Genomic DNA, 26,253 nt, shown 5'->3' on the forward strand with positions numbered 1-26,253 from the left:
CTCCACCTGACAACACCTGTTTCCTTTTCCCTTACATTCACCAAGCACTTTACACCATCTGACATGTTATACATCTACTTGTTTGCTTATTATCTGCCTCCCCGGTAGAACGCAAGCTTCATGAGGAAGCGTGCCTTTTTTTTTTTCCTTTCACCACCGAATGCCCAACATCTAGAACAGTGCCTTACACATAGGAAGTAGTACTGAATGAGTGTTTGTTGAATGAATGAATGAATGAATGAATGCACTTAGAACAGTACCAGGCATACCTGATGTTACCATTGTCATTGACATCATCATCATCACTATCTTTATTATTAACTCACACGAATTGCAATCTCCCCTGGATTGTTTCTGAAATATTAGTAGCCAAAAAAATTCTGGACTCAATTAGAAATGACAGCTGGTCTTTAGACTCTCTTTGGGCACTAGTCATCTTTCATCTACAGTAACTAGAGGATTTTGCCACTTGTAATGTTATATGTCAACAATGTTTACAATATAGTGAAGATCTGGCTTAAGCAAGATTGTGAAGCAGATTAAGTTTGGGATACTTCATCTCCTCTTTCTGTACTTTTCTCTCTTTTCTGAGCTTTCTGTCACTTAGATCAACTTATTTCTCCCATCGTGGAAAAACATTGTCTTATAAACAAATTCAGAGATAGCTGTTAGTGATTTAAAGTATCACCTCTCTCAGAAGGTTTGAATTTTAAGACAGGACACTAGGGACAGAATAATGCTTAACCTGATGCCCAGAATCCCTAATGTTGAAGGTGTTGACATATGGTGGGTGGGGGAGGCAGATGGGGATGGGTCTTTGCATTGCACCTCAAGTGACATTATGGCGGGGACTTTGGCCTGTGGTAATTAGTGGCTTAGATCACCTCACCCTTCACTTACAGACTCACTCCTTCTAAACAACAAAAGTATGAGAGGGCAGAGGACGACAATGGACCCCAATGACACCAAAGTGCTTTCCAATTAATGCTTTCATTCTTTCATGTAAAACACATGCAGTGAAAAGAGAATGGGATTGCGAGTTAGAAGTCCTGGCCCTGCCTCTAATTAAGAAACACTAATATTTCACTGCCAAGGGCCTCAGTCACACACGCATGGAATGTGGTTGCTAAATGAATGAATCAATAAAATTTTTAAACAAAAAAGACAGATCAAAAGATTTGGTAATATTTGGGAGAATGGAGAGGATGGGATGAGAAGAAGAGAAGTCAGTATGGTACATCTAAAATCTTAATATCAGCAAAAGTCATTTTGTGGCTCTATTGTGGCTTTTCAACAATAAAATTCCATGAAAATGACTCTTCCAAATTGTCAAGGGCCCAATCTTTGCGCTAGACAAACTGAACTCCCAAGAGATTTAATAGTTGTTTGCTTTGTCTCTGATTTTAATATCCTACAGAAATACATTTTGATTAAGTCAGTAAATTGCAATGGGGAGAGACATTTCAATTTCAAAAGCAAATTCAAACACTTCATTGACTGGGTAGTTACCCCTAAGTACGTGGTTTCAAAAACCTGACTTCCATCTTCATTCAGCATCAAATTAAAGTATTTTAAAACAATAAAAAACAGGGGCTTCCCTGGTGGCACAGTGGTTGAGAGTCCACCTGCCGATGCAGGGGACACGGGTTTGTGCCCCGGGTCCGGGAAGATCCCACATGCCACGGAGCAGCTGGGCCCGTGAGCCATGGCCACTGAGTCTGCGTGTCCGCAGCCTGTGCTCCGTAATGGGAGAGGCCACAACAGTGAGAGGCCCGCGTACCGAAAAAAAACAAAAAACAATAAAAACAGATGAATTCATTTCACAAGCAGAATGGAAGGGAATGAGAATATACATGAAATAGTGTTAGAAACACAGACTTTTTCATTACTCAGTGATATTTTACTTAATAACTAAGAGGTCAATGATATGTTGAATTACTGCTAAGAAACATTTATTTGTGTGATCAAGTGCTAAAAAGTGGTGCGATAGATTAGTCAACCAGGTGTTTTATTCTCATTTTTATAGTCATAATAATTTAACACACATCTGTACATATTATATGCACTTTAAACAAAACTCCTAGACCATCACTGAATAACACAAAAATTTCATTTCCAGAACTAAAAAAGAAAGTGGCTTAAAGTAAGTAATATGAAAATATTGAATGGTACTAGAAAAAGATTTTTTAAGATTAGTTTTACATTTACCTCCTGTATTATTTTAACACTTTCATGGCAAATGGCTAAGTGAGGACAGGGTATAGCATCAGGGTGGATGGAAGGAATCTCAGAGCAGCTTAGTTTAATGCAACAAATATTTGAGTATCTACTTTGTCCCAGGCATTACAGGAGTGCAGGGGACACTTCTGTCCACTGGAAAGCTCTACCCAACTTCCCTGCCTAGCTTTATCTGTATATCACATAACTCCACATCCTGCTCCCCCATCCAGGACCCAGACACAGCAGAGTAGACCAGGAGTGATCAACTGACCAAACAACCCACAGTCAGTGCTGGGCCAATCAGATTCTCTCTCCAGAACAAAAACTAAACGGTGAAGCTGAGAGGTGACCAGGCACAATGCTGGTGAGTAGGTGGAGAAAGGGCATCTTGGAAGAGAAATGGGAACCTCGGACAGATACACAAAAGAGCAGAGACAGAGGCAACATGAGGGGAGAACTGGACAGACAAGAGAGGGGCAGAGATGGAGGCAGAGACTACAGACAAAGATAGACAGCAACAGTGACAGATGGAGAGAGATGACAGACAGAGACTGATAAAGACAGATGGCAGCAACAGAGACAATCAGCGGCAGGGCAAGCAGCAATGGGCAGAGACGAACAGGAAGACACAGAGATGAGGAAAGGAGAGAAGAGGGGAGGGGACGGAGAGGCATGGAGCCGGGGGTGGGGGTGGGGGGCAACAGAGCATGAGGCAGAGCTGAAGAGGACAGTGCAGAGCAAGAGACCCACAGCAAGACCCAGAGAGTGAGTGAGGAGAGAGCTCAAGATCCTCGGAGACGGTACAGGAGAGACTGAGACCCAGAGGGAGATACAGAGAGAGAAGAAAACCAGAACCTTCAAAGAGAAGGCACTGCTAGAGACAAGTGAGAGGTGGGCATTGTGAAGCTGGGGGAGAGAATGACAAAGTTAATTCCTGTATCAGGACCCACGAAACAGAGGCCACTCCAGTGGCCCACATCACAGATCTCAACCTAAGTCAGCCTGAACTTATGGGAAACAAATCACTGTCAAGGAAACCTAACACTGGTCACAATCCTCCAACGCAGCTTGAGCTGGCTCACCTTACCCTAGAAAGCAGGACCAGCTAGCCTTCTAAGGAAATCCCCAACCTCCCAGGCAAACATGCCCCGGGTCTGAGATGCCTCTCCTAATGCTCTATAAAACCCGCTTCTGGGCTGCCCTGGTGGCGCAGTGGTTTAGAGTCCGCCTGCCGATGCAGGGGACGCAGGTTCGTGTCCTGGTCTGGGAAGATCCCACATGCCGCGGAGCGGCTGGGCTCGTGAGCCATGGCCGCTGAGCCTGCGCGTCCGGAGCCTGTGCTCCGCAACGGGAGAGGCCACAACAGTGAGAGGCCCGCGTACCGCAAAAAAAAAAAAAAAAAAAAAAAAAAAAAACCAACAACAAAACCCGCTCCTGCCTCAGATCCCTCGGGAAGAGTGTTCCACGGCTGGTAAGGCCCTGCACTCCCCCAGTCCATCCAAAACTTTAAGGACTGTTTTCCCTTAAATAAAGGACATCGAAGTCGTTACTAAATTGCTTTAGTTTTATCATTTGACAAGAATAACGGAGAAAGGTGGCACAGTGAGTGAAGCTGGGCAGGAGCACTATCCCTGGATGGTCTAGCCAGGTGGGAAAAGTATCAAGGGGAATTTTACCTGACCCAACGAGAATGACTAGAATTTAGGACGTCCTTCGTCTTTTAACACTACCAATTATTGTTTCAAAATGGCAGATTGAGCACATGCATTTACTTCCTTATCTTGAATGATAGCTGAGAAATTCAAGAGATATACACACAACAAGAGAAGAGTCACCAGCAGGCATGAGCTCAGTTTCTGGAAGATGAAAAGTAGATAGAGGACGATATGCCACAGAAGAAGCCAATTTTAAAATTCCAAAGGGATCTGGAAAAGGAGGGGGCTGATGAGACTCAGGGCCTTGAAATGCTAGTAGTTACTACCTCAGGTAGGAATGGGATCTGAGCAAAAACTGGGAAACCAGTTGAAAGTCTATAGAGAAAAAGTCCACTCACCCTGGAACACACGCCCTCCTCCATCCACACACCCTGGCAGCCACTTAGTTACCTCTCAAGTAAAGAGACTCATGGGTTGGCTTGGAAGCAGTAGTCCTGCAACTGTGACATCCACCAGAATTGCCTGGAGGACTGAATAAAACCCAGGTAACTGGGCCCCATCCCCCAAGTTTCTGATTCACTAGATATAAGGTACGGCCCAAGAATTTGCATTCCTAACAAGTTCCTAGAGATTCTACCACTAGAAATTAACCAAAGGCAATTTACTTAATCTCTTTATTAAACCTGAGTTCCTGCAGTGGGAATAGTGAGTGCCCACAGCATAGAGTCATAGTGAGATTAGAGGAGATGACACATGTAAAACCTTTGACTCACTGCCAGGCGCACATGTGAGAAAGGCTGTTTAATCTGTGCGAGGTCATGGTTTTAACCCATAATTATAATTGGTGTTTACAACTAGTATAACTCTCTGGGGGAGAAAAAGCCCTGATTTATACCATTTGCCAATTTCTGAGGTGTAAATACTCCCACATGGCAGAGTTCAAGCTATCAAGATGAACTCCCTGAACCAGGAATAGGGAAAAGATGGGCATGACCAGATCTTGAGAGGTAGGACCAGCCGGCTGCACCTGCCCCAGCACTCCACGGAGGAAAACTTCAGAGACAGCAGGACCCCCAGGGTTAGTAACAGTTACAAATTTTGAGGTTTACCCAAACCCAAAGAGAGCAAGCTGCAGATGTAATCTTTAATCAAGGTAAAACAGATAAGCTACACTGATGACCTTGCAAAGAGTAAACGAGGAGAATAAATACTACAAACTCCCACCCCTCCTTCCCCATCTCATGGTGGTGTGAAGCCAGACAGGAAGCAAGGGAGCCTATTGACATAAGCCGTGTGGGTCAGCCTCCCAGGCTGCAGAACAGGTTACAGAAGAGAAGAGAATGGCCTGAGGGAGGCACAGAGAAGATAAGCAGTGCACTGGCCCTTGTAGACACTCAAAGAACAACCTTACAGATTGCATCATGGAACTCTAATCAATTCCGTCCCAACAATGCTGAGAGGAAACAAAAGTAAAGAAAATGTAAACTTAGAAACCTATGTAGATAAAATAAATATAGTTTTATCCCTCAACTCCATTTTCTTTGCCATAGTTATAAAGCTCTACTCTAAAATATGCTTTCCAAATTCACTCTTAATAGAAACCTAAGTTAAGCAGGAGATAAATAGTGGTAAAATTTGCCAAAATAGTATCATCTTTCAAATGCTGACTCCAGTCCTCTGAGAATGCTGGTGGCGGGTGCCTACATGATTGCTTTAAGGGAAGAAGGAAGTAACAAGAGGCCATCCTTCTTCTTTACAGAAGCACCTGATGTCATCATAGACCCTTTAAGAAGCTATGAGAAATGAGAGCCTTGAGGAACTCTCAATTAATTGTTAACATTAATAATTATAGGATTGACTCCGTTAATTTCAGAACAACAGTTTTATGCAACATAGGGCTAATCAAAAGAGTTGTCATTTTAATTGACAGAATGAACAATCTTAGGATGAGTAAGCAAACCGATTCTGATAATTGGCATAATTCTCTAATATCCAATCAGAAGAGCTAAGTAGTTTTGTCCTTAACAGCCATACGTGACTGTTAGAGCCGAGACCAGGAGAACTGAGGGAGACACGGAAGTTGGCCAAACTGCAACCTGTTCAGCAAGACTGCACTTGCACAGAGAACAGCCAGAGCATCAGACAAATTCCAGCATCTAAGGTAGGCTGGAAACGTACAGCAATGGGTAAGCAACCCAAAACCTCATGCCAAAGAAGACAGGGCAATGGGACATCCCAGAGGAGTGAGAGGTTGTTAAGAAAACTTCCACCACATCAAAACAAAGCTTCACACATCCTGCAATCTTCCCCTTTAAGTTAACATAAGGGATCTGGTTATCCCACATCAAATCTCACAAAAAAATAAATAGATATAAAATCTCAGAATAATTTGGGGTGAGATGTTTACAACGGAAAAAAAAATGTGTGGTGAGTATTGAATTGGTATAGCATCTCTTAAATTTTTGGCAAGTTTGCAATGCACATTGATCTTCATCACGCACTCCTCAATGAGCCCCAGCTTCACAAACATCTCACTCACTTTTGCGAGTCCCAGTCTCTAGCACAGTATGTGGCACAAAAGAGGTCTGCCATGTCTATGAAACCGGACCGTAAGCTAGTCTTGGCTTTTCATTTTCATTTGTCTTTGATTTTTTGATTCCTCCATGAAATCGGCACCCCTCCTTCAGTCATTTTGTTTTATTTCTTTCACTAAAATAAACATGTCATTCACCTCCTAGTCCCTTCTCACTTCCAGCTCACAATTCTTACATAATATGTCCGCAAGGCTTCTCAATTTAAGAAAATGAGTCTCCCAAACACACACACACACACTCACTTGCATGTGTCCTTTGCACACAGTTCTAACTGTGCGAGTCTTTCATATCATTTACCATTACGGTGAGGGAATTCATGCTGTAATAGCATTTAAATACACAGTAGATAGTGAAGCCTCCCAAAGGACAAGGGCAAGTTCTGTTTTCATTTCATTTTGATCATGTGGTCACTACTAACATCACCCTAAGTGACCCTGTTTTACTAGATTGTTTGGGCAATGCCATTATTAAGGAGAAAATAGCAAGTGTTGGCAAGGGTATGTTGTGGAGTGATGAAAACTCTCATACACTGCTAGTGGGAGTACACATCCAATATATGCCCAAAAGACATGTGCAAGAATATTTGTAGCATCAGTAATAGCAAAAATCTGGTAACAACTCACACGTTGTTGGAGGAGGTCAGCGAGAGGACATGACCGCTAGTTGACCCTTGAACCGGACCCAGGCAGAGACTCCTCACTCCCTCCCCTGTCCTTGGAATGTACACTCTGCCCACCACTCCCACAGTAGGAGTGGTTCCAAGGAGAGAGGAAGGTGTTGTTGAGACCATGTAGACTGAATATGTGACTTAACCCAGTTAAGGCCTCTATTTAAACTTTAAGTTTTGGCAGGTGGGTGCAGAGATCTACTCGTCTTGCAGTGCCCACGACGTGCCTGGTAAGTAAGTTCCCTTGCTTATTAAACCTGCCACCTACCAATCTGGAGTGGTCTGCCTCTTTCTTCCATCTCTCCTTGCCATCCCTGTAAGGGGGCCAGTTTACAAAGCAACACGTGACCATCAACAGCAGAATGGATAAATACAATGTGTGGTATGGTCATACCATAAAGTACTATACAGTGAAAATGAGTTGATGACAGTACATGCAACGACAGGGATGAATCTCCAACTGACAAAGGATCCCTGCTGTATGGTCCCACACATATAAAGCTCAAAAACAAACAAAAATAAACTGTAGTGTCCAGGAATGCAAAACAAGGTGGTAAAAATATGGGGAAAAATTATGAGGAAATTATGATCACCATAAACTCAGGAGATGTCTCCCTTTGGGGAGTAACAGAGTTGGGAACAGGAAGGGTCCCGGGGATTCTGGAGAGCTGGCAAGATGTCGCTTATATGGTGACAGCACAGTATTTACTTTACACAAATGTGTGAAGCTGCACAAAATTATTTTATGTGCTTTTTTATTATGGTATTAAACAATAAAAAAGGTTTTATAAAAACAAGGGAGAGGAATGGAGACAAGATAACTGTTATTAAACTACCAAAAAGATGGTTTTCAGGTGGAAAGAGGAATGGGTTAGGTTTTGTTCCACAGGGCAGACTTGGAATGAGCAGTTTCTGTAAGAGGGCAGATTTTGGTGAGACCAGACAATGATGATAAAAAGAAAGAAGGAGGAAGGGAAGGAGGGAAGGGAGGGGAAGAAACCGGTTCACAATTACAGTTGCTTAAGAAAGAAAAGTGAATGGGAGGGATGCTCTGCAGAAGATTCAAACACTGGAAAAGGAATTGCAAAGTATGTCCCTTCAGACCTAAGATTCTGTGATTCTATTTCTCTTTCTCACCAGTTATAGGTGTAACCACTTAAAGAGAAAACAACAACAACAACTACAACCATGGTCCAAATACCCTGAATGTATAAAGCAGATACTCACTTTACAAAAAAGGCTTCTTTGAATAAATAACTAAAGTATGTTTTAAATGTTCATTTACAAGCCATTAACTATCTAACAAAAAATAAAGAGGAAGGGACAAATTGAGGAGCTTCAAGGTAATGCTGAAGAAACCACTGCCAAAGGAAGCCCAATCATAAATGAAGAGCTGGTGTTGGAAAGAACGAAGCCAAAGAGTCCATTTACCACAGTGTTCCTCAAATGCATCTATTCTTTTATGAGAGATTATTAAAATATATGGATTTTATAAAAATCATGGCGTTTAGAAACCTTGTTGCCTTACGTTAAATCACAAGGCTTCATCCTGTCAATCCCCCAGCCAATGTCAGTCAATAGATTAAACTTTTGACTCTTTCAGAGAAAGACAGCTGAGCCAGGGTTGAAGGTTATCTTAGAACATATTACAAGAAAAAAACAAGCTCTGTTGAACTGGTAGTAATCCAGATTATCACCCACTGCCCATTCAGAGTAACAATGGATTTTAACCAGTGTTCTGTTTTATAAATATTCCCATGGCTCAGCCCCTCTCTGAGACACAACATTACCCATGGCTCTCACCCTGTTTGCTAACTACTTAACATCAACAACCTGAAGCAACTTGACTGTTACAAAAACACAGCTGATTTAGCAATCTGTAAATTATACATGTACATAAATCTGTGCCAAAATGTGTTGTGCTTCACTCCTGCTAACATGCACGGGTTCTTAACTGGCACCTACAATTGTTTGATATAGGTTTCCGAACACTAAAACATATGTTCCGCCTAGAATGGGACCATTTAGGGTAATATTTTTGTAGTTTCCTGGCACTGAGGCCTGCCAGCCTTCCTAAGACAGATCTATTTGCTTCAGTGAGCATTCTGACAGTAAGTGCCTACAGATTTAAGCAACCATCAAAAAATATTCTGGAATAACACTTTCCAACCATGAATATAAAGAGAAACAGGCTGGCTTTGCCTATGTGGCCATGAAGTCAATAGAAGGATCTGAAATGATCATAAGCAAAATCAAACCCCATCTAGGGTGCTAATTATTCCTTCTGATTACTTACAACTATGCAAAAAAAAAACAGATAATTATCAAATCTCACCTTCAAATGGTTTCAGAATATATCAAAGAAAGTTAAACTAGATTTTAGTGCCACCAAGACCAGTAATCTTTTAAACTTTTTTTAAAATACAATGTCAGGTTTAAATAAGAGTTGCAGCCAGGAAACATTGTGGAATAGGAGCAGGATCCTTGGACCAAGATTCAATAGAATGTAACTTACTAAGGGTAAGGAGGATTTCTTGTTTTCCACTATGTCCCCAGTGTCCAATAAATATGCTCAATAAATCTTTGTTGAATGAACAAACCAGTAATGACTGCTGACTACTCCCTGAGCTGCCTCTAACTGCCTTTTTCTAACTCTGCCTCTTACTAACCAGCTGTAGGTAAATTACTTAACCTGAGGATTCTTAGTTCCTGAAATCCAAAATGGAGACACTGCATCTCCTTTGCTGGCTTATGAGCATCAGAGGGATATTCCGTGAAAAGTAACTTAATACTTTACAACGGGCGCACAGATAAGTGCCGTTATCCTCCCTATGGCTCCAACTAAACCATTGACAAAGGTGAAAATACTGTCCTTCCTTGAAACAGAATTAGATTCTTCTTTGCCCTATTATTCTGTTTGGATGTGGTGGCATGGCTGTTAGCCAAAATGGATGTTGTTCCTGTTGTTATAACATTTTATTTAATCTCCACTGGGAAACTGTGCTCCTCTAGAGAAAATAATGGTAATACAAGGAAGGTCGTTTCATGGTGTACCATAAGGAACATGACGCTGGGGTCAAGGGGCTTAGGGTCTCATCAGTTCTGCCCTTAAGTATTTGAGAAAGTGCACTTGCTTTCATTTCTTCATTTATACAATGATAGGGAAGGAAAGGCAGATGACAGAGCACCTAAGATCTCTCTCAGCCGACAGTTTGATGATTTCCCAGACACCAGATATTCAAATGTCCCAGAACAAAGCCCGTTCTATTATCCATTAGCATATAATGAGAGATTTTTTTAAGGATGATAAAAACAGTTCCACAGGCTAAGTCATAATGGCTGGAGAAACAATGATGCTACAAGAAGGATGAATGATCCCCTCTAAAGAACTGCCTCAGGCACTGTCTGTCTGCCACTTTCAATAAGTCACTTAATATTCTTGGGACTCAGTTTTTTGATCTGTAAAAGAGGAACAATAATACTGCATAGAGCCACTAGGAGAAAATACCTAATAAAATGATCAGAAAGTATTGCTATTTTGCTCTATTTACAATAGCCAGGACTTGGAAGCAACCTAAGTGTCCACTGACAGATGAATGGATAAAAAAGATGTGGCACATATATACAATGGAATATTACTCAGCCATAAAAAGAAACGAAATTGAGTTATTTGTAGTGAGGTGGATGGACCTAGAGTCTGTCATACAGAGTGAAGGAAGTCAGAAAATCAAATACCGTATGCTAACACATACATATGGAATCTAAAAAGAAAAAAAATGGTTCTGAAGAGCCTAGGGGTGGGACAGGAATAGAGATGAAGACGTAGAGAATGTATTTGAGGACATGAGAAGGGGGAAGGGTAAACTGGGACGAAGTGAGAGAGTGGCATGAACATATATACGCTACCAAACGTAAAATAGATAGCTAGTGGGAAGCAGCCGCATTGCACAGGGAGATCAGCTCGGTGCTTTGTGACCACCTAGAGGGGTGGGATAGGGGCGGTAGGAGGGAGACGCAAGAGGAAGGAGATATGGGGATGTATGTATACATATAGCTGATTCACTTTGTTATAAAGCAGAAACTAACACACCACTGTAAAGCAATTATACTCCAATAAAAATAATAAATAAATAAAGTATTGCTATTTTAAGGTAAAATGCTATTTAAATACTTTAATGCCCCCCCCAAAAGGGGCTGGTGGATTTTAGGAGACAATCAATATTTTTAAATAGATTTTTTCCCATCACAGTAAAATAACATAATGCTTATAGATACTGTGATATTTCCAAGGGTCCAAATTGTTTTTTCTCTTTGGGTTCAGGAAATCCAATGAAAGGGGTCACTAAAAACTTAAATCCCACATTTCAAGATCACAGTCTTTCTGAAATAATAGATCATTTTAAATGTTCATCCACCTCTCCTCCCAAGATGTTTTGGTTTTGTTGTTGATGTTGTTTGGTTGGTTGGTTAATCAGAGTCAAGCTGTTGGAATTGGTGCTGAAATTAAAAGGTCAGTGCTAACAATGCTGCCAGGCACTTATTCTATTGACAGTCTATGCCTGCTTACGGTGGGGGGAAGGGGGGTGTCCAAGAAGATCAACTAAGCTAGAAGGTATTCTGCCTTCTCAGCTCCAGGATTTTTTGTAATTGTGTCAGCTCCAGAATTCATGGTTTTTATTATTTTATTGTGGTGTTAGCTCTACGATTCTTAAATTCTTCCAGCAAGCCTAAGGAACCTTGTGATTGCTACGTTTAAGATTCTCTTGCTGCTCTCTCCACTCAAAAACAGAATAAGGTAAATGTTAGACGCAGTTTCACCTCTAACTTAAAGAACACTGCCTCTTCTCCAAAAAATGGAATTGTCATTGATATTTCTGAGAAAGTTTATGTCACTGGCAATGGGATCCCCAAATAACAAGATTCTCTTCATCTCCCTCAACAGGCCAACAACAAAGCACTCACAGCAAATTAACTCTTAGATGGTGATTTTACTTAAAAAGGCACGAACACCTCCAGCTTTTTCATGGTAGAAGGGTTCATTGTGGCTGTTCATGTAGAAATTATCATCCCCTTCCCTCCCCAGGTAATGGCTGTGACCTTGTTCTAAAAGCCACCTTAGTTTGAGTGAGGAAGTCCTTGAAAGGAAAGGTGATTGACCCAAAATTCTTCAAGTCACACGATAAATGATCATTTTTTAAGTACTTGAATAATACATGACGATTTGCTATCCTATTTGCTAAGTTTTTATTATAAGATAAACTTAAATCACTTTTTAAATTAAAGAGTATTTCCTAGTAGCATAAGTCACTTTCATGCCCTTCCCCTGAATCCCTAACTAAATCCCAATAGAAGCACATAGTTTTAACACAAGCTCCTTAAGGCTCGGTAATGGTGATATTTACACATTTTTAAAGCCCATTTCCTGAGTTGGCTCTTCACCTCCTCCTAATAGAATGTCATCTGTCTCTGGAACGACAGTGGTCGAGGAGCCTGTAAAGAGCATCTCTAGGCTTGTCCTCTTTCATTTTAGCCCTTTGATGAACGGGTGTGCATTGCACCTTCCAACTGCTGGGTTCCTGTTTGCTCTGTAAGTGCTTTAGCCGGGAAGCTTTGCTGTGGGTACTAAAGGCTTTTGAAATGTTTCCATTCCATCTCTGCTCCTAGGACTCTCGCCTCCCACCGCTTCATGCTGTCTTAACGCCGCTGGGAAAGAGAGGATCTGGGAGCACAGCTTTATTGAATAATAGATACATTTACAGGTTTGGTGAGTTTGGGAATGTATAGGGGAGCAAGAATTATAGACATAAAACACTGCTGTGGTTTGGAAGAGAGGAACGACGACAGGTTTGTACCTGTGACCACTTGGCCAGCTCTGCACTTGTGTCCCTCCACTTTCCACCTGAGTCCAGGAAACTCTGCCCCTCAGGAGACTTCACTTAACCTCGAAGGGTTGGGTGGCTGAGGAGGTGGAATCGGGCAGCCTGTAGCCCGTCCCTAGGTTCCCACGTCCCCACATTCGTACTTTTCAGCTGCCTGGATGGAAGGTGGAAGCAGCCGCATCCTCCCACCACTCGGGGGCCGGGACTCGGAGTTGCGGGTCTCTACTGGGGCTCTCTCCCGGTAGAGGCGGCGCCGTGGGGAACGGCCAGAGAACCCAGAGAGCCTAAGTGGAGGGGCGGGCAGTACCGATGGGGGAACGCGCTGCCGTTCCTAATGAGACCAGCTTCCCATCACTTTTCCCAGTACTTTGCTCATCAACTGTCACACTCCCTGAAGATGAGACCGAGAAGGTGCGAGAAAGGCCCAAAAAGCGACCCCAGGAGAGCTCTCCTCTTGGGATGGGGGCCCATCAGACCCCGCCCTGCCCTGCCCATCTCTCCTAGCCCCGGGGAGGCAGCCCCCAGCGCCCGCGCCGCGGCTCCCATCAGAGCCCCGGGGTTCTGCTGCATCTGCTGGCGCCGAGCGGCGGGAGGCGTCTGCAATAAAGGCACAGATAAAAAGCAGGGGTAACAAATCCGAATGCATCTCTTACCATTGGACCGCCGGACAATATTCTCCAGAAACGTGTTTTGCGGGGCCACCAGTCCCTTCCTGCCACCGGCCATGGTCATCCTCCCTGCAGCTCGGGGTCTGGGGGCGTCCCGGCGCGGCTTCTCAGGACAGCAGCAAGCTGGGCGCGGGGCCCGCGAGCGATCCCGGCTCGAAGCGCCCCATGCGCCCCAGGGGGACCCGGCCGGGCAGGGGCGGCGGCTCCCACCGGCTGCCGCCCTAGCGCCCTCTTCGCGCCTCCCTCCCCGCGGCCCGCCTCGCACTGCACTCGCGCGGGGCTCGCCTCGCCGCAGCCGCCTCCGGGTGGGCGGAGGGAGCCGCCGCGCCCGGGCCCGCGGCGCCCCCTACCGGGCGCGTGCCCCACGCCGGCCTGCGGGAGACCTAGCGGGGCGCTCCCGCAGCGGCTGGGAAGCCGAACGCGGCGGTGGGCCAAGGCTGGGCGGGCAGCGCCACCCTCTGGGCACAGCCGGGAAACCTGTTCAGGACGCGTCTTGGGCTGGATAGAGAGGAGGATAGAGGAACAGCTGTCTGCGACGATGTCGCACGGAGTCGAGGGGGAGCATGTTGCAGTACCTCTCCTCGTTTGCTCCGTTTCAGGCTGGAGCCCTTGGGACCGCTGAGGCTCTTAGAACACCTTCCTGCTGGCCCCTAGGATTTCTTAGCCTCAGTTATGAAAGTTGCCCCACCTGGATTCTGAAGCCAGTGTTTGACCACTAATTAATGAAGCACTGTAAGCGGTCAGACTTGCAGAGTGACTGGGTGAGCTCCAGAAGACCTGTCTTGGTTTGTTCTTAAAGATAACCAAAGGCAAAAAAGCAGGCTCTAGACGTTTGACAAGTTTCCTTGCTGACTGACTTGATTTCCACTCTTATCCAGAGAATATTTTACTAAAAGACCAAGAAAATACATGTATATATACAGAAAGTTTTTTTTTTTTTAGCTGAAGCACAACCTGTTATGATCAGTGTGTGACATTAGGACACAGGAACAGTGTGTCTGACAAACATATAAACAGGGGGGCTTTTCTCTGAGGGCAAATGCTGGGGGGGGGCAGGCATGGGGGGGTGCAGCTTCCCTGGACATTTGACATCAATTAAAAAGCGCAGCCTTGGCTTGATGGATGGGCCACCCTGCTGAGGATGATGTGCTGGTCTTCATATCTGCCTCCTGTTATAAGAATCACATCAACCCAAGGTTTCTGGGCAGGAGCTCAGACAAGTTTGTTCATCAGTTTTGGGAGATTTCTACCTGCACATAGGCTTTATCTGTCTTTTCACTATGTGTCCCCAGAAGGTGTGTGATCAGAGACTAAAGAAATGCCCCACAAAAAGAATGAGTTGATAGTATTCTAGTTAGTTCCAGGCTGGGGCAACCAACAGTCTACACAAGAATGGAAGAGGAAAAAAAACTTTGCAACCTCAGTTGTCTGGGTTAACCATCCTGACACATCCTAATGTATTGCAGATACCACCTCAAGTTTATTCATCTCCAAAACAGAGGAACTAATTCTTGCCCAGCAATCTCTCGGAGTTGCTGTGAAGATCAAACGTAATTATGTAGGGGACAACACTCTAAATTGTGAAGTACTACACCAAGGTCAGACGTCATCATTAGAGTGACTAAATAAATTGGGCCATTACAGACATCACCCTGTGTCTCATCTTGTGGAGACACAAAATAAACAAATGACGGCTGTTTGCAGAGTTAGGAAGGCTTGCATGGGCTTTGAAATCAGTAATGATACACTTCTTCCATAAGATAACATTCTAACCGGCACAGCTGTCACCAACCCAGAGCTGTGATTTCTTAAACCCTAGCTCCGTCTAGTGGTTCTTTGTTCTATTACAAATGAGATAACAGAGTCGATGAGACCTTTGATGCTGAGTTGGTTCAGTGGTGTCTGCCCACTTCATTTAAATACATTCATTTGAATAAGGTTCTTAAGGTTATGTTATCTACTGCACAAACATGCCCAAGGGAAGACTTTTCATAACGGTATTAAAAACCTATCAAGCAACTTCATAATCCTGCTTGTGAAATGAAGATAAAGAAAAGAATGGGGGGGGGGAAGCTATCAGAGAGAATTAATAAAATTTCTCAGATTTTAATGAGCTCTCATGTTTCAGGGCTCGAGTATAAAGGAAACAGATTATATTCATTTGAGGTGAGAGATGTTAAAGCCTTGGTATGCTACCTAATAAGAAAAAGAAACAAGGAGATATCTTCCATTTTAACTTCAGATGTGCTACTCCAGTGGCTCTCCGTGTGCTGTGTGTGTGTGTGTGTTTGTGTGTGTGTGTATTGGCACCATTTTGAATGCTATAATTTTTAGTGGCACACTCAAAGAGATTAAAAGACTTAACACTTAAAAAGTCAGCAATCTTTAACCACCATCACTACTCAGTGTGAGAATATCTCACAGCATCTACGAAAGCACATCCTCTGTTCCCCCATTCTCTTGGCCTACCCTCAAGACGGTCTGACTATGGGAATAAAGCTGTGTTCTGCCCTGCCCAGGTTCTCTTTGATATTTGTAGGCCTAGGTTGCACGTGTTCAGTAAACACAACATCTTTTAACTTTTTATTTTAAATTGGAGTATAGCTGATTAACACTGTTGTGATAGTTACAGGTGCACAGCAAAGAGACTCAGCCATACATATACATGTATCCATTTTCCCCCAGACTCCCCTCCCATCCAGGCTGCCACATAACATTGAGCAGAGTTCCCTGTGCTATACAGTAGGTCCTTGTTGGGTAAACATACCATCTTTGTTGGGGCTGGCTTGACAGTACCATATACGATGCTTCTTACCTCTAACTTCCCACCTTCTGGTCCCTACTCTGTATTCAATTCCAGGAGCTGCTCGGCTTAAAAGTTCTGCCTGAGATCTAGCACTACAATGTAGGAAACTCAGCTAGAACAAACTTTAATCTTACAAATTGGTCATAATTGGTAACACCTTTGTAATAGATTCACAATACACCATTGTGCCTTGGCAAAGAGCCTCTGTATTTTCACATAACAGGCAAAACCACTTTTCATTCAAAGGGACAACTTTAAATACCTGGGACCAGAGTTCCAATTAAATTGCCTCTGTCCCTCCCTGCAGAAATTGGGTTATATCTGTCTAGAACTTCTACCAAGAGCAATACAGAGTATGAAATGAAAACTTCTAAAATTTTATACCAGTGTCTGTAGCCAGTGTCTCAATGGTCCTCCTCTCCTATACCCTCAGTATTGCGGTTACCCCTTGATTATAACACATGGTTATGTCTGTATCATACAATAGATGGCAAGCTCCCTGAAACACAGATGAACTTTACCAATCTTTGTTCTCATAAATATAATTAAGCCATAGTGTAATTTGTGACTTCACAAAATGAGTTCATAATGTTGAAGGCCTAACGCTACAGAGAGCATGGAGATAGAGCTCTACAGACTGGCTGGGAAAAGAGTCCAGGAGAGGACAGAAAAATCTCAAAGCACAACAACAAAATTTATCAAATGAAGAGGAAGGCAATGTCACACACCAGAGGGGGCAGATGGCATCATACAAAGACAGGAATTACATTGTTTTTTCTTTTATTAAGACCATGAGATATAGGTGACATATTTCAGAAAGCCAAGAACCCCTCAGACATAGGAGAGCTGCCTATGAGTCCTGGAAGTCCTGGGAGCCAGAATGGGCAAGAAGCGGTGTTTCCTCATCAGAAAACTAGTAGCATTATTAGGAGAAACTGAATCTAGAGATGATTTCACCTACCCAGCCACTATGAGTGAAATATCTAAAGGGGGGGGGGATATGCAGTATGGGAAATTTCAGCTTCTATAACACAATGACTGACTTAGTATTTATTATATGTAATTTCTGTTCACAAAATGTATTTTCTAATAGACATATAGGAAGTGTTGGGCAGGCCATATCCATTGGAAAGATCTATTCTGTATTATAGATATCTACTCCCCACCCTGTTCCCACCAAGTGCTGGGAAAAAGATGAGAATCTGCCTCAATAAGAATCATAGTCCATGAATGTAATTGACTGCAGGGAAAACATGCACTAATGTGTGTGTGACACTCAACTGCGGCTAACCCAATAGGCATTTTTAAATGTTTGTCAAACTGGGTTATATCCTTCTAAATGCCCAAAGCTATTATCCTTCTTTCTCATTTCCTCTTATCAAAAGAGAACAGGATCTTTTACCTCATCCTTCTCATGAAAAATAATGAAAAGCCATTTACAACAGTCTCATTTTATTATAACAAACATCTGCTTGGAGTCTAGTGTACACCAGACACTGGACTAGGTTCTAAGGGAGAAAAGATGGTTATGAGTGGCACCTGACCTCACAAAGCTCAGTAAACACTTAGTGAGCTCTTAGCTTTTTTATGATTTCTCTACTTTCAGCTACTTTCCTCTCTCAGTTGTGTCCTCCAAATCTTGCTGTCCTTGTCCACAAACTACATTTCAGCTTGATCTCTTCACTAAAGACTTTCCTGCCTTCTCTTCACAGAGACTTCACTCTCCCTTAAGGCATTCTTGTCCCACAGACCCTACTCCTTTGGAAGATATTCATCTGCTTATAGCCCATGTACCTAGAAGCCAGAAGTTGAGATGAGAATTCATCCAGTTCCTCACTACCATATCCAAACCACTATTCTTCTACATTCATATAAAATTTCTCCTTTGAAGTTCATGATCAATAAAAATAACTCTATTCCTCTTCACTTCTTTAAATAGATTTAAGGAAAATTGTATTCCATTTTGAAAAGGTTGAGGTGCCTGAGAGACTTTGCAGAGAAATATCAAGTAGGCAGTTGGATGCACAGGTGCAGAGCCCAAGAGAAACATCTGGATGGAGCCAGAGAATGAAAATCACCAGGTTATAGCCTTCAAAAGAGAGTGAAAAGGAACAACCTGGAAGTGGGGAGAACTGGGAGAAGCCATTTCATAGAAGGTCAGAGGGTGAGGATCTTTAAATGGGAAGTGTAAAGAACACAATCATATGCTGTGTGCTATAAAAACTGGAAAATATCCACCAAATAGAATGGTTAGTTGGTCATTTGAGACCTTAGTAGAAACATTTTCAATGGAATAGTGGGGACAAAGCCACATTACAATGGGCTTAAAGAATAATTAGAAAGGTACAATCCAGATAGGGACTGAGCTAGTAAGTATTGCCTTTCTACCCCAAACATATAGAAATGCCAAATAAGTTGTTTTTAAGCTTATCTTTAATATATAGCCAAGATCAAAAGAAAATAGGGGGAAATTTAAGAGGTCAAAAATAGGAAGGAATCCATAGCAGTTGGTGGGACTACAGGGGGTAGAGCAGGGGAGTGCAACCTCCAAAGAAATGCTCCTTAGCATCTGCAGTTTTAGTATTTGTGTGACGATGTCAGCTGAGGACACAGGCCCCATTCATGGTGGGGAAACTGGAACTGAATCCCTGATGGACTCAGGAACCTGGAAAAATAGAACCTATGAGCCCAACCTCTCAGCTGGTCCAGAACATGGGTGGAAACAGCTAACCTTCACAGATCAGAACCCCTTGACCAAGTTTTCCACATATGTGGGGTAGAATTGTCCCAGCTACCCTCACAGTGTGGGAATTTTGTGCCAAGAAATTTATACAGAAATGTCACATGACCCTGTCAGAAACCAGTAAGAAACTGCACTGATAGGAAAAACTTATACCAACCAGTACACTTCAAGGTCCAAATGATAAAAATTACCCCCAACAGTAAGCATACAGATGTAATTACAAATTATACCAAAAATAATTCTACACCGTAAATGAGGTCAAATTAAAAATTGGAGAAAATGACAACTAAGGAACAATGCAGACTGGAGCAAGTTGAAAGAGACTTTAAGATGCATATTTTAAATACTCAGAGAATAAGAAAGAAATGTAATCCTTAAGGTGAAAACAAGACACTATGACAAAAAATAAAAACTGGCAGATTTTGAAAAATATAAAGAAAATTTAAAATATTCACAGAAATTTAAAAATCCCCTGGGTATTTTAAACAGTAGTCTAGACCCAACTAACTGAAAAGGAAATTACACAGAACATAGCCTAGAGAAATAAATAGATGGAAAATGTAAATGATAAGTGGATGGAGTGAAAGGCTCAAACATATGTCTGAAAAGAACTCCCTAAGGAATAAAAACATAGTTAGGGAAGAAGTAATATTCAAAGGGATAATGAGAATAAATTTTCCAGAATTAAAGAAATCATATATCTCACAATTAAAGAAATTCTCAAATTGAAAAGACAGGATAAATGAAAACAAACAACGAATTGGATTCGTTCAAGATGGCAGCGTAGAAGGATGTGCGGTCACTCCCTCTTGTGAGAGCACCAGAATCACAAGTAACTGCTGAACAATCATCAACAGGAACACACTGGAACTCAACAAAAAAGATACCCCACATCCAAAGACAAAGGAGAAGCCACAATGAGATGGTAGGAGGGGCACAACCACAATAAAACCAAATCCCATAACTGCTGGGTGTGTGACTCACAAACTGGAGAACACTTATACCACAGAAGTCCATTCACTGGAGTGAAGGTTCTGAGCCCCACGTCAGGCTTCCCAACTTGGGGGCCTGGCAACGGCAGGAGGAATTCCTAGAGAATCAGACTTTGAAGGCTAGTGGGATTTGATTTCAGGACTTTGACAGGACTGGGGGAAACAAAGACTCCACTCTTGGAGGGCACACAAAGTAGTGTGCACATGGGGACCCAGGGGAATGAGCAGTGACCCCATAGAATACTGAACCAGACCTACCTGCTAGTGTTGGAGTGTCTCTTGCAGAGTCAGGGGGTGGCTGTGTCTCACCATGAGGACAAGGACACTGACAGTAGAAGTTCTGGGAAGTGCTCCTTGGTGTGAGCCCTCCCAGATTCTGCCATTAGCCCCACCAAGGAGCCCAGGTAGGCTTCAGTGTTTGGTTGCCTCTGGCCAAACAACCAAAAGGGAGGGAACCCAGCCCCACCCATCAGCAGTCAAGCGAATTAAAGTTTTACTGAGCTCTGCCCACCAGAGCAACAGCCAGCTCTACCCATCACCAGTCCCTCCCATCAGGAAACTTGCACAAGCCTCTTAGATAGCCTCATCCACCAGAGAGCAGACAGCAGAAGCAAGAAGAACTACAATCTTGCAGCCTGTGGAACAAAAACCACATTCACAAAAAGTCAGACAAGATGAAAAGGCAGAGAGCTATGTACCAGATAGATGAAGGAACAAGATAAAATCTCAGAAAAATAACTAAATGAAGTGGAGATACGCAACCTTCCAGAAAAAATTCAGAATAATGATAGTGAAGATGATCCAGGACCTCGGAAAAAGAATGGAGGCAAAGATTGAGAAGATGCAAGAAATGTTTAACAAAGACCTAGAAGAATTAAAGAAGAAACAAACAGAGATGAACAATACAATAATTGAAATAAAAAACTACACTAGAAGGAATCAATGGCAGAATAACTGAGGCAGAAGAACGGATAAGTGACCTGGAAGACAGAATGGTGGAATTCACTGCTGTGGAACAGAATAAAGAAAGAAGAATGAAAAGAAATGAAGACAGCCTAAGAGACCTCTGGGACAACATTAAACGCAACAACATGCACACTATAAGGGTCCCAGAAGGAGAAGAGAGAGAGAAAGGACCCAAGAAAATATTTGAAGAGATTATAGTCAAAAGCTCCCCTAACATGGGAAAGGAAATAGCCACCTAAGTCCAGGAAGCACAGAGGTCCCATATAAGATAAACCCCAGGAGAAACACACAAAGACACATAGTAATCAAATCAGCAAAACTTAAAGACAAAGACAAATTATTGGAAACAGCAAGGGAAAGACAACAAATAACATACAAGAGAACTCCCATAAGGTTAACAGCTGATTTCTCAGCAGAAACTCTACAAGCTAGAAAAGTGGCATGATATACCTAAAGTGATGAAAGGGAAGAACCAACAAACAAGATTACTCTACCCCAGAAGGATCTCATTCAGATTCGATGGAGAAATCAAAAGCTTTACAGACAAGCAAAAGCTAAGAGAATTCAGCACCACCAAACCAGCTCTACAACAAACACTAAAGGAACTTCTCTAAGTGAGAAACACAAGAAAAGAAAAAGACCTACAAAAACAAACCCAAAACAATTGAGAAAATGGTAATAGGAACATACATATAGATAATTATCATTAATGTAAATGGATTAAATGCTCCAACCAAAAGACACAGGCTTGCTGAATGGATACAAAAACAAGACCCATATATATGCTGTCTACAAGAGACCCACTTCAGATCTAGGAACACATACAGACTGAAAGTAAGGGGATGGAAAAAGATATTCTATGCAAATGGAAATCAAAAGAAAGCTGGAGAAGCAATACTCATATCAGATAAAATAGACTTTAAAATAAAGAATGTTACAAGAGACAAGAAAGGACACTACATGATGATCAAGGGATCAATCCAAGAAGATATAACAATTATAAATATATATGCACCCAACAGAGGAGCACCTCAATACATAAGGCAACTGCTAACAGCTACAAAAGAGGAAATCAACAGTAACACAATAATAGTGGGGGACTTTAACACCTCACTTACACCAATGGACAGATCATCCAAACAGAAAATTAATAAGGAAACACAAGCTTTAAATGACACAATAGAACAGATGGATTTAATTGATATTTATATGACATTCCATCCACAAACAGCAGATTACATTTTCTTCTCAAGTGCACACAGAACATTCTCCACAATAGATCACATCTCAGAGCACAAATCAAGCCTCAGTAAATTGAAGAAAATTGAAATCATATCAAGCATCTTTTCTGACCACAACACTATGAGATTAGAAATGAATTACAGGGGAAAAAACGTAAAAACACAAACACATGGAGGCTAAACAATAGGTTACTAAATAACCAAGAGATCACTGAAGAAATCAAAGAGGAAATCAAAAGACACCTGGAGACAAATGACAATGAAAACACAATGATCCAAAACCTATGGGATGCAGCAAAAGCAGTTCTAAGAGGGAAGATTATAGCTATACAAGCCTACCTCAAAAAAAAGAGAAAAATCTGAAGTAAACAATCTAACCTTACACCTAAAGGAACTAGAGAAAGAACAAACAAAACCCAAAGTTAGTAGAAGGAAACAAATCATAAAGATCAGAGCAGAAATAAATGAAATTGAAGCAAAGAAAACAATAGTAAAAATCAATAAAACTAAAAGCTGGTTCTTGGAGAAGATAAAATTGATAAACCATTAGCCAGACTCATCAAGAAAAAGAGGGAGAGGACTGAAGTCAATGAAATTAGAAATGAAAAAAGAGAAGTTACAACAGGCACTGCAGAAATACAAAGCATCCTAAGAGACTACTACAAGCAACTCTATGCCAATAAAATGGACAACCTGGAAGAAATGGGCAAATTCTTAGAAAGGTATAACTTTCCAAGACTGAACCAGGAAGAAATAGAAAATATGAACAGACCAATCACAAGTAATGAAATTGAAACTCTGATTAAAAATCTTCCAACAAACAAAAGTCCAGGACAAGATGGCTTCACAGGTGAATTCTATCAAACATTAAGAGAAGAGCTAACACCCATCCTTCTCAAACTCTTCCAAAAAATTGCAGAGGAAGGAACACTCCAAAACTCATTCTATGAGGCCACCATCACACTGATATCAAAACCAGACAAAGATACTACAAAAAAAGAGAAAACTACAGACCAATATCACTGATGAATATAGATACAAATATCCTCAACAAAACACTAGCAAACAGAATCCAACAACACATTAAAAGGATCATACATCATGATCAAGTGGGATTTATCCCAGGGATGCAAGGATTCTTCAATATATGCAAATCAATCAATGTGATACACCATATTAACAAATTGAAGAATAAAAACTATATGATCATCTCAATAGATGCATAAAAAGCTTTTGACAAAATTCACGACCTTTTTTTTTTTTTTTTTTTTTTGTGGTACACGGGCCTCTCACTGTTGTGACCTCTCCCGTTGCAGAGCACATGCTCCGGACACGCAGGCTCAGCAGCCATGGCTCACAGGCCTAGCCGCTCCATGGCATATGGGATCCCCCCTGACCAGGGCATGAACCCGTGTCCCCTGCATCGGCAGGTGGACTCTCAACCACTGCGGCACCAGGGAAGCCCACCACCCATTTTTGATAAAAAATCTCCAGAAAGTGGGCATAGTGGGAATCTATCTCAACATAATAAAGGCCATATATGACAAACCCACAGTAAACATCATTCTCAGTTGTGAAAAACTGAAAGCATTTCCTCTAAGATCAGGAACAAGACAAGGATGTTCACTCTTACCCTTATTATTCAACATAGTTTTGGAAGTCCTAGCCACGGCAATCAGAGAAGAAAAAGAAATAAAAGGAATACAAACTGGAAAAGAAGAAGTAAAACTGTCACTGCAGATGACATGATACTCTACATAGAGAATCCTAAAGATGCCACCAGAAAACTACTAGAGTTAATCAATGAATCTGGTAAGGTTGCAGGATACAAAATTAATGCACACAAATCTCTTGCATTCCTATACACTAATGATGAAAACTCTGAAAGAGAAATTAAGGAAACACTCCCATTTACCACTGCAACAAAAAGAATAAAATACCTAGGAATAAACCTACCTAAGGAGACAAAAGACCTGTATGCAGAAAACTATAAGATACCGATGAAAGAAATTAAAGATGATACAAACAGATGGAGAGATATACCATGTTCTTGGATTGGAAGAATGAATGCTGTGAAAATGACTATACTACCCAAAGCAATCTAGAGATTCAATGCAATCCCTCTAATTACCAATGGCATTTTTTAAAGAACTAGAACAAAAATCTTAAAATTTGTATGGAGACACAAAAGACCCCGAATAGCTAAAGCAGTCTTGAGGGAAAAAAACGGAGCTGGAGGAATCAGACTCCCTGACTTCAGACTATACTACAAAGCTACAGTAATCAAGACAATATGGTACTGGCACAAAAACAGAAACATAGCTCAATGGAACAGGATAGAAAGCCCAGAGATAAACCCATGCACCTATGGTCAACTAATCTGTGACAAAGGAGACAAGGATACACAATGGAGAAAAGATAGTCTCTTCAATATGTGGTGCTGGGGAAACTGGACAGCTACATGGAAAATAATGAAATTAGAACACTTCCTAATACCATACACAAAAATAAACTCAAAATGGATTACAGACTTAAATGTAAGACAGGACACTATAAAACTCTTAGAGGAAAACATAGGAAGAACACTCTTTGACATAAATAACAGCAAGGTCTTTTTTGAACCATCTCCTAGAGTAATGGAAATAAAAACAAAAATAAACAAATGGGACCTAATGAAACTTAAAAACTTTTGCACAGCAAAGGGAACTACAAAAAAGATGAAAAGGCAACCCTCAGAATGGGAGAAAATACTTGCAAGTGAATCAACGGACAAAGGATTAATCTTCAAAATATATAAACAGCTCATGCAGTTCAATATTAAAAAAAACAAAGAACCCAGTCAAAAAATGGGCATAAGACCTAAATAGACATTTCTCCAGAGAAGACATACAGATGGCCAAGAAGCACATGAAAAGCTGCTCAACATCACTAATTATTAGGGAAATGCAAATCAAAACTACAGTGAGGGGCTTCTCTGGTGGCGCAGTGGTTGAGAGTCCGCCTGCCGATGCAGGGGACACGGGTTCGTGCCCCGGTCCAGGAAGATCCCACATGCCGCGGAGCGGCTGGGCCCATGAGCCACAGCCACTGAGCCTGCACATCTGGAGCCTGTGCTCTGCAAAGGGAGAGGCCACAACATTGAGAGGCCTGCATACCATAAAAAAAAAATAATAATAACTACAGTGAGGCATCACCTCACACCAGTTAGAATGGGCATCATCAGAAAATCTACAAACAACAAATGCCAGAGAGGGTGTGGAGAAAAGTGAACCCTCTTGCACTGTTGGTGGGAATGTAAATTGATACAGCCACTATGGAGAACAGTATGGAGGTTCCTTAAAAAACTAAAAATAGAACTACCCCATGACCCAGGAATCCCACTCTTATGCATATACCCAGAGAAAAGCATAATTCAAAAAGACACATGCACCCCAATGTTCACTGCAGCACTATTTACAATAGCCAGGACATGGAAGCAACCTAAATGTCCATCGACAGAGGAATGGATAAAGAAGATGTGGTACATATATACAATGCAAATTACTCAGCCATAAAAAGGAACAAAATTGGGTCATTTGTAGAGATGTGGATGGATCTAGAGACTGTCATACAGAGTGAAGTAAGTCAGAAAGAGAAAAGCAAATATCGTATATTAATGCATATATGTGGAATCTAGAAAAATGGTACAGATGAACTGGTTTGCAGGGCAGAAATTGAGACACAGATGTAGAGAACAAATGTATGGAAACCAAGGGGGGAAAGTGGTGGGGTGGGATGTTGGTGTGATGAATTTGGAGATTGTGATTGACATATATACACTAA

General features: G+C 41.9%; 1 protein-coding gene across 2 annotated transcripts in view; it reads right to left on the minus strand.

Annotated features, from left to right (window-relative positions):
• KCNH1 (potassium voltage-gated channel subfamily H member 1) overlaps positions 1 to 13,747 on the minus strand; it is a 420,384-nt gene extending 406,637 nt beyond the window's left edge. For both annotated transcript variants that reach the window (XM_060088399.1, XM_060088398.1), the window contains exon 1: positions 13,669 to 13,747. In XM_060088399.1, the coding sequence (XP_059944382.1) occupies positions 13,669 to 13,747 (79 nt within the window). The remainder of the gene's footprint in view (positions 1 to 13,668) is intronic.
• Between the last annotated feature and the right edge of the window lie 12,506 nt (positions 13,748 to 26,253).

Source organism: Mesoplodon densirostris, chromosome 2, assembly GCF_025265405.1.
Source record: "Mesoplodon densirostris isolate mMesDen1 chromosome 2, mMesDen1 primary haplotype, whole genome shotgun sequence".
Classification (NCBI taxonomy): domain Eukaryota; kingdom Metazoa; phylum Chordata; class Mammalia; order Artiodactyla; family Ziphiidae; genus Mesoplodon; species Mesoplodon densirostris.